Below are 14,350 nucleotides of genomic sequence, written 5' to 3' on the forward strand. Positions count from 1 at the left end.
TAATCATCAAAAAAAAGTTGAACTTTTGCATTTGTATGGCTGTAATAGGGTCATTTATAAAATGGGCGTGGCAAAATACACTAAAAAGCCTATAAATCCTAAATGAAAACTCAGAACTTCACAAAAATTGGTGAGCATATGTGACATAAAATCATTAACAAGCATGCAATATTTTATGGAGATTGGACCAAAGGTGGCGCTATAACAGTTAAAAGGCTTTAAAACCATATATTTCCTATGGTAAACTGCCTGTATTGGCTGTAAATGGTCTTTTCCATCTCTGATCATATAATTTTCATATCAAAATGTTCAAAACTAGTGCAATACAATTCTCTGAACTCACTAGATCAATAATTGTCAGAAAAAGTTGATCTACTTCATTTGGATAGCTATAATAGGTTCACTTCAAAATGTGGCCTTTGCCAAGTGTCCCTGAAAGCCTATATATCTTTAATGAATGTTCAGACCTTCTTAAAAACAAGTCAGAACATGTGAAATATCACTCTGAACATGCATGAAAATTTTCAGACAGATCGGACAAAATTTGCCTCTATAACAGTTAAAAAGGTGAAAATGATATGAATATAATGGCATATTAAGCCAATAAGGGGTATTTTACTGCCCCCTGCTGTTTAAAATAGTCATTTTGTCATATTGTTCTATAATTTATATTTAGACTTAATAAAATCACTATTTTAACATTTACAATTACATTTAGTTAATTATTAAGTTAACATGGAAAAACTGGTTTGCTTTAGTGCAGAAAACTGGTGAAAATCATGAAGTTTAAAGTGAAACTGAGCCAATAAGTGGTCTTCTACTGTCCTCTGCTGGCCATTCTACTTATTAATGAAGTCTTTTCACATGTGATTTTGCATCATTCATATTTAGACACTTAAAAAATCACTTATATAACAATAACTATTATAACAAAATCATTTTTTGTCAGTGTTTATCACTTCATTTGCACTGACACTTCACATAATTGCTAGTAATGTGGTAAATCATGGTAAATCACGCTAGAAACATGGTAAATCATAGTAAATAATACTAGAATGTGGTGTATCATGGTAAATCATGCTAGAATCCTGGTAAATCATTCTAGAACGTGGTATATCATGGTAAATCATGCTAGAACAGGGTAAATCATGATAAACTATGGTAAATCATGCTAGAATGTGGTATATCATGCACTGAAAAAAATGATTCTGACCCCTTGTAAATGTTACATGTTTTTATCTGGTTAATTTCACTGATTATAATGTGTTATTTAATCCTACTTATTTTTTATTATTAATTTTCAAATTCACTGCCCTTGTTTAAAACAAGTTAATTTCATTCAATTAAAAGTAATTAGAAAAAAATAAGTTTAATTTAATTTCCATATACACTGTAAAATGAATACGCTATATCTACTCAATAAAATTGTGCAGATTACAAGCAATATTATTAATTAAATTTGGCACATTAGAATTGAGTAATAATTAATAAAATTAATTCCTTAAAAGTTAACCATTTAACAATTTTTAAACAAAAATATCTGAATAACAGACAGACGTCAAAGATGAATTAAGAACTCTTTATTTTGTATTGCCAACATTGAAGACACCTGATGTTAACAAGCAGAATCACTGAAGGAGAAAACTGTAATGTTACAACCGTAATTTTAAGTTACCATCATGGGGATCAGTGTACACTGAAAAAAATGATTCATTGACTTAGTTGAATTTGCTAAAAAAAAAAAAATGTTAATTGGTTCCACATAATTAATTTTAGCTACATTTAAACAAATGCATTACGTTGAACTAAGTTCAACTTAATGCATTTGTTAAAATGTAGCTAAAATCAATTGTGTGGAACCACTTACGATAAAAACATTTAGTAAATTCAATGAATTTACTGAAATCATTGAATTTACTAAAAAAAATTATCGTAAGTGGTTCCACACAATTGATTTTAGCTACATTTAAACAAATGCATTAAGCTGAACTTAGTTCAACGTAATGCATTTGTTTAAATGTAGCTAAAATCAATTATGTGGATCCAATTAATATAATTTTTTTTAGTAAATTCAACTAGTCAATGAATCATTTTTTTCAGTGTATGTTTTAGTTGGGCTCTTTACCCTGAAACCATTAACTTTAGATTTTGTTTGGCTGCTGTACCTGAGTTATAACAGCCAGCTGAACAAATAGAAAAGGTGATCTGATGGTGTTGGTTGTGTTTTAACATAATCATTATTTCACAATCATTTGACCTGAAACACTGAAACCGATCACCTCTGAACATAAGCTCATTATTTATTCATGCAACAATGCATGATGGGAGCCATGAATGAGTTTTGATTGTTGGCACCCAGAATGCACTGCAACATGCTTTATAATTGTTAAGATTCACAGGCTGATTCTTGAAAAAATTTAGTAAATTCAACTTAAAATAGATTAGCTAAAATTATGAATATTATTAATCTGAAATTACTTATAAAATATAAGTACAACCAATTTACAAAATATAAGTACACTCAACTTAAAAAATATATCTGGATTTAGATAAATTTATTTCGTGCAACCCCTTGACGTAATAAAATTAAGTAAATTCAACATAACATTTTTTTCAGTGTGGTAAATCATGCTAGAATGTGGTAAATCAAGGTAAACTAAGATAAATTCATGGTAAACTATGCTAGAACAGGGTAAATCATGGTAAACCATGGTAAATCATGATAAACTATGGTAAATCATGCTAGAATGTGGTATATCATGGTAAATCATGCTAGAACATGGTAAATCAAGGTAAACTAAGATAAATTCATGGTAAACTATGCTAGAACAGGGTAAATCATGGTAAACCATGGTAAATCATGATAAACTATGGTAAATCATGCTAGAATGTGGTATATCATGGTAAATCGCCACGTTGTATGAATTTAAGCATAAACTCAAAACACATTTGTTTAATCAGTATTATCAGTCATGAAAATGTTAATTTGACATAACACAGTCACCATGTTAACTTAGGTACCAATAATCTATTGCATCTTTACTCCAACTGCCCACCATGCTGTCTGTAATTAATGTTTGTTGCCTCTGTTTTTATGTATTGCGTATGTAATGTGATTTGCCACTGCAATCGCTCATTACTTGGACTGGGCAAATGTCCACTGTCCGTTTATGTGTAAACTGCTTGTTATTTACTGTCATTGTGAAGCGTCCTTGAGCAGAGCTTGGGAAAGGCGCTATATAAATTAAACTTATTATTATTATTATTATTAAATCATGCTAGAACATGGTAAATCAAGGTAAACTAAGATAAATTCATGGTAAACTATGCTAGAACATGGTAAACCATGGTAAATCATGATAAACTATGGTAAATCATGCTAAAATGTGGTTTATCATGGTAAATCATGCTAGAACATGGTCTTTTCCATCTATGATGTCAGTGGTTACATGCTTGCTAAATAAAACGTAATAACTTTTGATGCTTTTGTGCTTAAAGGCCTTAACTGCTTGAACCCCGATAAATGCTGCTTGCAGCTTTAATTATTATTATTATTATTAGAAAACCCAATGTTTGGAATAAAATAATTGTTGAAGCGTTTTTGTGCCTCTTAGCACACATCACTTTTAATTCATCTTTGTGACCCCTGTCCTATGTATTCATTTCTGTCCTCCCATCATTTCGGAGAGGGAGAAGGAAAGAGATAGAGATACCCATACACAAAAGAAATATATTTGAAATATATTTTCAGAATATATTTTGGAATATATGCAAATATTTGAAATTGGCCCAATAAATATATTTCAAACTTAACATCATATATTTTTGTTATATTTCAGAATATATTTCAATGTATTTTTTTCTGTATGGGTCCCCAAAAGTGTCAAAAATATATGTGGCATATATTCCAAAATACATTGAAATATATTCTGAAATAATAACAAAAATATATGATGTTAAGTTTGAAATATATTTATTGGGCCGATTTCAAATATTTGCATATATTCCAAAATATATTCTGAAAATATATTTCAAATATATTTCTTTTGTGTATGGGTAGAGAGAGAGAGAGAGAGAGAGAGAGAGAGAGAGAGAGAGGGGAGGAGGGGGTGGGGGTGGGGGGATGTGTGACTGTTTACAGCTGGGACTATCTGTTTATGTCAACCTGACTAGCAGTGGAGAGACTGTTTTTCTCCTAACGGATTCTCTCTCCTCAGCGTATCTGCTGTCTTCTCTAAGCCTTTACGTGAGACCCTCTTCGGCTGAGCTCTTATCGTTTATGAACAAGTTATCTAAGCGATATCCGATCTGACAAAATATTTGAGGTGGCTGTGATATACTCCTGTATTGGAGCGAGAGAGACCAGGCAAAGGGAATATATATTCAACATACTCGTTTCCGAATGGATGGGATGAAGCCAGAATCGACGGCTGAGGAGAATCAAGATGAAAGGGAAGAAAGCAAAGGTTTGTAACTGTGTGTAATCGTTTTCTGTTTTGTACTTCGACTCGGATTATCGTGCTATTTGTTTAGAGAGCGGCTTAACCTATTTGCGAAGGCTTCGCTTGCGCGCCGTTCATTGTGAATGGATCGAATATTTTATTGATTGAAGTGCTTGTGATCCTCATCGTGCCATTCACTTATCATTAAAATGCTTTTACGCCGTTATTTTGATTAGGGAATGCGCATGTTTTATCTAGGCACCTTTGGAGCGCTGGTGATGTCAAATCTTACTTCTGCGTCTTTGGAGAGCCGTTTCCATCGCTGCGAATGATGATGATGATGATTTGAATAAAAGCTGCTCCTGTTACCTTAGTGAATTCCCCTAAGTAAAAAAGAAGAAGAACATTTTTTTTTTTTTGGACCATATGGATTCATCCATATGAACTATATATAATTACATTTCGAGTATATTCTAAATGTTGTGTTGTCTTAGTGTCGATAGTATTGTTGATGGTGACGAGGTGGAGGTGTCGCATTGTAGGCTATTGAAGGTGTTGTTTGCATCGTTTTCGCTGCTTAAACAAATGGACGAATTCCTATGTTTCTTATATTATATTTTCATAATTTGATAAATAAATTTGAATTTAAATTTAAATTTGCGCTATATAGCCTGAACTTTTTTGACAAAATCCCCCCCAATATTTTTTTTTTTTTTTTTTTTTTTTTTTTTTTTTTACAGCTTACAGTAGAAAATAAAAGCATCAGATACGAAAATAATGCATGCTTTGAATATTTTAAGGCTGAGGACTTTAGTGTAACCTACAGCACCTGGTTCAGGATTTATGATAATAAAAATATCTTATCATAAGCTGTGCTCTAAAGAAGACTATCCCTGCCTTCCACTTGACCCCCAACAGAATTGACATTTTACATGCATCTGTACTATTTTTGTGTAATAATACTTTTATGTTGACTGAATTATGGATTTGCAGTTAAGTCAAAGTTCTCCACAAGCAGTGGTGGAGGAAGTACTGAATCTCAGTACTTAAGTAAAAGTACAAATAACCAGAGACATATTTACTTTAGTAAAAGTAAAAGTAGGCAACCACAATGAAAACCCTACTTAAGTAAAAAGTAAAAAGTACCTTATTTTAAATGTACTTTAAGTATTAAAAGTAAAAGTACTTTCATAACAATTTATTCTCTTAATGTCTATATTCTAATAATTAGGGCTGTAACAATATGCAATATGAAACCGAAATCGCGACACTCGGATCCACGAACCTGTGTCGTGTCGCGGTGTGAGTGTGAGAAGGCAGAATCGCGACACACCCCTTATTTGAAGTTAACATTATACAATACGTAGACCTGGATAAATTCTTTAAAATTGGGCAATCCCAGCGTTATGGACGTGACAATTGCAGTAAAAACTTGAAATGTAAAACTTGAAATGTAAATTCTCAAATACCAATTGAAACTGTTTATATATCCATACTCCCCATACTCCCTTAATAAAGAAGTCCAGACATTAGAAAAATACTAGTCTACAGACACATGCGTTTTATATTTAATATGAGGGAAATATAAATCCGTAACGGACGTGACACAAAAAAAAATCTTTAACTTTTAGGTGGCAAAATATTTTTTAGTAATTCTGTGAATTTCACTGCGCAAACCAAAAGTAATATACCCACCGGATGAAGAAGGGTTGGCTCTCCACAGAACATAAAATATTCATTTTATTTTTTGTGTTCACATTTATGAGGAAAAAACAATGTTACGGACGTGTCAGTTCTCCGTTACGCACGTGAGCGCTCTGAAAGCGGCACTAAAATACTGCTTTAAAACGTTCACAGAGACCTCAAAAGCCCTTCTTTAAAGTGAATTTCGTTTTGTATTAATTGTATCTTCTTAATTTTAATCAATGTTTCATCAACCAATTGCCTGGATTTAATAAATACTGTAAGTAAATATAGCAGAAAATAGATCAGGACACGGAGGCGCGGGCGCGTGAACTGGTGAAACTCATGAACCGAAACTCAGGTCTGTACTTGCCTCACAGACCTGAGACGTATAGAAAGCTTGAAATGTGTACTTTTAAACAGAACAATTCAAAACGAAAGAAAACAGACGGGCCGGTTTCCCGATAACGCTCACTCTTAGCGCGCTAAGAAAGCTCGAAAGATATATCTTACCAAAGTTGTTTATGTTCCTAAGTGTGTTCCCCGAACCATACCTTAGGAAGCTGCTTAAGATATACCTTCTTACGTGCGACGTTACCCGGCGCTGTCCGTGGCGATGGTGCTGAATTGTTTGATATCGATGGCTCGAGAATCAATTATTCTCTCGTGCAGGGACTGTTTATGTGAGAAAGCGGTGATCTTTATAAATGAAGCACTTCAGAAATAGTTGAAATTGCAATTTATTATGATTATTGGATATTATAAAAAATAATCCAAACTATAATAGCCTATAATAGCCTAGCCTACATATTTTAAAATTGTAACATAATTGCTGCCACAATAACCTTTTCAAAAATGTACGTGCCTTCTTCTCTTTCCCATTTTTGTTCGCTGAGGTGGAGCTGCGATGAAATATTGTTCTTGTAAATACTTTCCAGCATTTCAGTAATAAAAGTTTACATCTTGCGTACGGTGCTCGGCAGTGATCAAAAAGGATTTAAACCGTGAATTTTGAATCTCTTGTAAACTCAGAGATGTGGATTCAGACGGCAATTAAATTACCACACGACCTGTTTGTCAAAAAACAGAAGGTACTAATTTGGCCAGGGATTTTTACGTGGGTTGGGTGAGAAAAACACTGATATTATGGATTCGGACGGCACTAAAATCACCGACTTACCCCTGTAAATGTTTAAAATACCGGACGAGCCCATGAGAAACAATATTAGCGTCCGAATAGGACTTAACTGACAGTAGCCTATGCTTTCACTGGCCTTTAAAAGAGCGTTTAAATTAATAATATTGTATAATAATATAATTAAAAATCTAACAACAATCAGTGTAATGACAATTTTATTCTTTGCATGAAAACACTTGAATTAGCCTAATTTAATACTGTCTGGGTGTATTAAAACTTCAGAATTATATTCATATAGACTTGCAACAGTGATAAGGTAAAGCTAAGAGTGGTCCAGACCAACCTTACGAAAGTGTGACTTACAGAAGATATACTTAGCGAACGAACGTTTCGGGAATCGTGCCATAAGGTTAAGAGAGAGGTTAAGGAATAGGTTAAGAACTACTTAGAGATAAGAACGCTTTGGGAAACCGGGCCCTGTTCTCTGCATGTAATCCGTATGAAATGTGCATTTCTCTCTGGCGCGTTCACTGCAAAGATCGCGCGTCAGCATCAATTAAAATGTCTCCTTGTTATATTTTACATATTCATAATCATTACTTTTGCCGGTTCTTTGTGACAGCTTTTAGGTGCTTTATTGGCAGTGCCACAGTTACATGTTACATGATAGCCAATAAATGAAGCACCTACACGTCAGCACCGAAAACATGGAGATTTTTTTCAATCCCTGTTTTGGCAAGGGGAAAAACTGATCAGAAAATGTAACGAAACGTTGTAGAAATGTAGTGGAGTAGAAAGTATAATAATTGCTGCAAAAAGTAACGAAGTAAAAGTCAAAAGTACGCACTATTGATTCTACTTAAGTAAAGTACAGATATGTGAAAAATGTACTTAAGTAAAGTAACGAAGTATTTTTACTTCGTTACATTCCACCACTGTCCACAAGCATCAAAGCAACAAGAAGGCTGCTCCTTCACTCCACACTGGTTATGTCATTAATGTTTTAAGCCTTGAACGATCAGAGATCTAATCCATCTTTGTTAATATTCACTCTCATAAAATCATGACATTCAAGCAGATAATTCCATATGCCTTTATTCTTTCTTCCGCATTCTTACCCTCTCTTTCATATAAAATTGTGACCAATTTTGCCCCTAGTATGATTAGATTAATACATTATGGAAAGGGAGACCTAATGGTATATGTGTTGCAACTAAAATATGCAGAGAAAAGAAGTCTTTATGAAAATTTTATGCATTTCCAAGAACTGTTGGTCTCTGTCAGGTCAGCAGATGCTATATGGTCCTTCGGTGAGAGGTTGAGCTTTGGAGGCAGAGTACACATAATTTGTTCACTTAAAGAATAGTGAACCGTTGAATAGTGAAGACTTTGAAAGTGAATTCTCAATTTAAGGTAGCAATAACATTTTTATATAACTTTTTTGCACTAGTAGTCACAACTTGCTCTTCCTGTGATGTGACTCCTTGTCCTTCCTTTGATGTAACTGCTCTGCAGTTAAAGTCGGCATGCAATGGAAGTTGCAATAGTTTTTTCTTCCAAGTTGTTATGCATACCCGAGCTTCCCAAACAAGAAAAAATAAAATAAAAAGTAGGACGGAACTTTTGTTAATCGGGAATAGAGTGGTGCAGGGATGACATATTTTTGTAGACCAACCCGGAAGTTTGCATCATCCTTGGTTCCCTCGACAAAACCCCAATAAGATTTTTCCACTGGCTTTTGGACTATTGCATAAAATAAGGTCTCTGACTAACAAAATCTTATGATTCATACATGTTTTGTTCATTGAGATAATCTTCACAAATGAAAAAAGTCAAAAGCTATATGTAGGGTATAAACAAACTACACCACAGTCAAATGACTTCAATGTCATAAGCTTGCGACAACTCTTTCAGTCTTTGTTAAAAAACATTTTCATTGAAAGTTTCAGTTATAATAGTTTGCAAGCGTGCCATTATAATCACAATGAGACTGTGGAAAGTGGACTAGTGAGTAGATGAGTTTACCTGTTCGGCTGATGTCCCAGACAACTTCTGTAGTCCCATTTAGCCACTTGTTCGCAACCACTTTTAAAAAAAAAAAAAAAGTAACAGCTTTAAAAAAGAGGGAATTACTGATTTATCGCAGAATAAATCTTGAGCTCTTATTCACCAGAGACCTTATTTAAAGTGTTTAACCAAAAACCCATTCAAAAAACCTAACTTCAGGACGATGGAACCAGAAGTGCTAAAATGCTAAAATATGTCATCCCTGCACCACTCAACTTAATTGGATCGTTGGGGTTTGCAATTGCCCATAAACACATCATCAAAGAAGAGAAGAGATGTTTTTGCAGGGGAGGGGAAGTTATTTTGATTAAAGTTTGTAAGGGTACATTCATTAAAAAATAATAATTATGTGCACAGATAAATCATTTATAATAAATACTGCAATATTGCATAAAAATAATTGTCAATTATTTTACATAATAATGGTACACAACACCGTCTTATCACAATCCAATCAACAATCATTAGATAAAATCAAGTCCCACCCTAAATTTAATTTAAAAATTTTCAACAAGTTATTTTACTCCAAAATGTGTCACAATACAGAAGTAAATTTGGTCACAATTAAATGCCTTAAAACTTTCAGAACAAAAAAATAAACAAAAAAATAATAATTCAATATTTGCAGTAAGCAATAATTCCTACATTTTCTAACATTACTGTAAAATAAATAATGTATATGTGAAGAGACCAACAGGTGTTTTGAAGCCTTGTCATTGCTGAGGTTTCGAGGATAATATTTTTGTTTAGCAGAATTATGCAGACATTTTATTCATTCTTTATTTTGTACACCTTGTTCAATTTCCTTCAAAGCTTTCTGAGTATTGTTCATCATTTGACCAATTCATTGTCCCTTTAATGGGGTACTTGTTTATGTTTCTCAATGAGTACACAACATAAGCCAATGATGAGAGAATATTTATATGAGAATATGAGAATTTTTAATCTCATGTACAGAAGAGGTGGCATGCACGCTCTTCTCTTTTTACATAACTCCTGCACTTTCCACATCAAAAGGATTACATAATTCCTGTGACATGAAAGGGGAGGGGCATGTAGACTACAGGTGGGGGAGATATAAATGAAAATCGCAATAATCTCTTTTCACTGTTAGAGACATTGTATTTTTTACATCTGTTTTTGCAATCAGGAAATATGTAGGACTGGGAACAGTAAAGTAATGGCTCACATGATGGAAATAACATTCTTTGTTCTAATATTGTCTACTGTACAATAATAGAAAATACTTTTTGTGGTCTACTTTTAGCCTTTAGGCCAGTATTGCCTGATATAGATGTTAAGGATACTCTCGGATAAAGGTATTTTTCTTAGGTTTATGTACATTTATTTTCTTGGGACTGGCACATTTATTTGGTGTCAGTGTTCAATAGCAGTGTGGGGAAGTTACTCAGAAAAAAAATACTAGATGTCTTTCAAGTATTTTTCAAATTTCTAAAACCTCTATAGTGAGACTTTTAAGTTCTAGAGAACATAGCATTTACTGTAAAACCTGTTTGTTTTTGTGTGCATGTACCTGTGTATGTGTGCAGTTGTGTGTGTTAATGTTTTTGAGTACCTGAGATTAGAGTCTTCAATAAACTGTTGAACTGTTGAACTTACAGTGGTGGAAAGTTCTTTAATGGAAAGTTTAATTTTTTTGTAAACTTTTTACAGTTTTTATTTTTCTGTTCAAAATGCTTTTCATTCCTTTTCATCTATGCATGCAAGCCAAAAATACCATGCATATCTCATATACAATAAGGTGCATACATTTCAGAGGTATATCAAAACAAATAGATTACAAAGTAATTTGTATCTAATTTAACACACAAAATACTTTTAATTATTTTATTTTTTTTAACAAATATGTGTAAACCAGGTAATATAATTAAAATGTAATTGAAAATCAGTAACTGTATCCAATTGCATGAATTTAGAAAACATTTTTTTATGCTAATGTATATGCGTAATCAGTTCAATAGCTAACCTTTGACAGCAAAAGATCAATTGTCACTTTGAACAATTTATACTGGTTAAATATACACAGACCCCTTTGATTTTGGTAATATTTATATAGACACGCCTTTTTCATATTTAAGTTCAAATTGAAATAAGACTTTGAGGGTGCTGGTTCCGACTGATTCAGGTCATTCTTCTTTCTATTTTTTATCCAGTGTATTTTAAACAACTTTCTTCTGGAGTATGAGGGCTGTGTGTGTTTTTGGGCTGTCTGTAGTCTATACACTGGACTTTTCATTACCCAGTATCAGTTAACCTGATATCTGTTCCCATACTACTTACCTCTTTCATTCTCTCTATCTATCCCCATTTAAATGAATTTTAATTTAATTTTCATCATGTCCACATGTTCGTTATTTGTTTGTTATAAGGTTTTAGATCCAGCCTCTGTCTTCCAGCAGAGCTGCTACCATGAGGTTTGTAGTAAACATTTCATGAACCATTCAGAGATGTTGTCTGTTAATTGGGATTTTACTTGCACCTGGATTGAACCCATTTATTAAATAACATTGAGTCCATTTTGACACTTCAGTCTTTCATTACTGTCAATGTGGTTGCAGGTGTTATTCAGAGCTATTGTGACAATAGAAAGTGGCTTGAGGCTCCTGTGTTGTTGAATTCAATTTTTGACCTACTATAATACGGTTCTCAATCCCAAACATTGATATGTGAGCTTAGCCTTTCTCAAGATTGCAGAGTACTGTAAGCATGTGAGAGTAATCACAGAGAAGGAAGACAACCTCATGTGCCTCTCATTTGGAACAACTCACTCAGGGCATGCTGACAGCCTCCATCTGCCACCACAAACTCAAGTCTGTTAAGACACTTTTGTGTAAGAGTGTGTGGGCGAGTGCTTTCATAAGCATGTAGAAGTGTGCTTGTGCATTCATGTTTCTGTGTGTTTACATGAACATTGGCTTGTGCTTGTGCTTGTGTTAATGTGTGTGTGTGTGTGTGTGTGTGTGTTGTGTATCAGTATGAACAACACTAACAGGCAGGTTGGCACAGCATGTCCTGTTCCTGCATAATGCCATTCATCCTCCTGTATATGGATCTTGTCCACTCTGCCCACTGGTGCGCAATCTGCTGTTCTCTCATTCTTTCTTTATCATCTCTCTATCAGAGAGAGAAAACATGTATTCATAGTGATGTCTCATACTTTATTTTTAATTTTAATTATAAAACTTTAAAACATTAAAGTTTTGCACAGTTTTAGAGGAATATTTGAAGCCACAATAACAATGAACATCTATTTTCCTGCATAAAGAAAGTTGCAATAGACTTTTCTTCCCGATTGTGACGTAAATCCGAGTGAAACGGCTTCTCGAACAAGAAAAAATGTAGGGCGGGACTTGCTTTTGTCCTTCGGAAATTGATTGGTTATGGTTTGCTTTTGCTGCAGTCTCATGTGAGTGACAGGTTGTCCCGCCCTAACATTAGGATCCTTAAGAAAGATATACAGAGCATCAGGTGATTTATCAGCCAGGAATATAGGTTTGAACATCATGTTACTCAGTTAGTTCTTTTGATGTTAAGGAATAATAGTATCCATCCTGCTTCTTACTTATTATCTCTCCATGATTGGGCGTGGTAAGTTTCCTAAAGAGAGAGTTCACCCAAAAAGGAAAAATGTGTCATCATTTGCTCATTATTCATTAATCATGTAACACAAAAGAATACATTTAGAAAAATTCCTTTGGTATTTGTATTTGTTTCCTATTTTGTTTTGGGGTATAAAATCAATGAGGTCCAATGTTGTTTGGACTCAAGCGTTTTTCCAGATATCGTCTTTGTGTTCCAGAGAAGATAAGAAATGCATACAAGTTTGGAACAAGGTGAATGATGACACAATTTTCATTTTTGGGTGAGCTATCCTGTTAGCACCCAATAAGTGTGTAAACATGGTCATTGTTGATGCATTCACCTGAGAGAAGTCGGAAGTGTCCTTGCGCCGTGATGAAAACAAAAAGTTCAAAAAACAGAAAAAGGCAGAGTTTTTGGTGGAGGGCGTGGAGCTGGGGACGGACTGGAGCCTGGAGGCGTCAGCCTCGGGCACCATGGTGGTGCAGACGGGGGGAGGAACCAGGGTGGAGTCCAGGCAGAGGGGGCGGATGGAACCCTGGAGCCGATCGGCGGAGGCGGACCCCTGGTGGCTGACGAGCGGCTGATGGACAATGGCGACACTGTAGACCCGGAAGATGGGAGCTGAGCTGTTGACCAGCAGGACTGAGGCGGTGATGTGGGGATGGATGACCGGGGTGAGGATGTGGTGAGGGAGGCCGACAGGGAGGTCAGAGAAAGGGAGGAGTCCAGGGGTCGAAGGGATGCAGGGTGACCGCTGAAGGCCGACCTGGAGTGGCGATCGAGCCCAGCGGAGCTTCCGGGCAGACGGACCGCGGAGGTGATGAAAGAGTGGTAGGTCGAGGTGAGGGTGACGGGCTGACAGGACGAGGTGGTGGTGTGGGCCTGGAGGCCCGAGGTGCAGCAGAGGACTCTGCCTATAGCCAAGCTGATCCAGGGGGCTGGTCGTGACCAGCGATGGATGACAGGCAGGGATGAGGACGGAAGACTTCTGGACGGGACCGGCGAAGAAGATGATGTGTGTTTGGGGACTTGGGCGGGAATTGGATCCGCGGACCACAGGTCGATCAGGTTATAGTCCACTCCTCCTATAGGCCGGAGATTATGTTGTAATTACCGTAAATAAAGCTCTGTATGCTTTCGAATCGTTCTCCCGTACTTTAATGTCATACACCGATCGATCGATGCCACTTCAAGTCGAACACACCTTAAATCTGCAATGGTCAGGTGGTAGAGCAGCCACGTGGTACAGATCGTAGCTCTCAGAAAAATGACAAATTCTACAAGCACGTGAAAGCTTTTTACGGTTCAGAATCATTACAGTAATTACGACATGGCTCGAACGCATCTTTAGTTCTTGTTATTAGTATTTTAATTAATTATAGTAACGTGTAATATGTACAGTACCACTGTAAAGTAA

At 35.3% G+C, this 14,350-nt stretch overlaps 1 protein-coding gene across 3 annotated transcripts in view; it reads left to right on the plus strand.

The window, feature by feature from the left end:
- Positions 1-14,350, plus strand: part of gpm6ba (glycoprotein M6Ba) — a 297,792-nt gene that overhangs the window by 185,413 nt on the left and 98,029 nt on the right. The window contains exon 1 of one of the 3 annotated variants that reach the window (XM_079852203.1): positions 4,126-4,466. The exons of 1 other annotated variant lie outside the window; for it this stretch is intronic. In XM_079852203.1, the coding sequence (XP_079708329.1) occupies positions 4,403-4,466 (64 nt within the window). In that variant the 5' untranslated portion in view covers positions 4,126-4,402. Of the gene's footprint in view, positions 1-4,125; positions 4,467-14,350 lie in introns of those variants that run through there. One more of the 3 variants, XM_079852201.1, reaches the window with a different exon arrangement.

The sequence above is a fragment of the Squalius cephalus genome (assembly GCF_949319135.1).
Source record: "Squalius cephalus genome assembly, chromosome: 2".
Classification (NCBI taxonomy): domain Eukaryota; kingdom Metazoa; phylum Chordata; class Actinopteri; order Cypriniformes; family Leuciscidae; genus Squalius; species Squalius cephalus.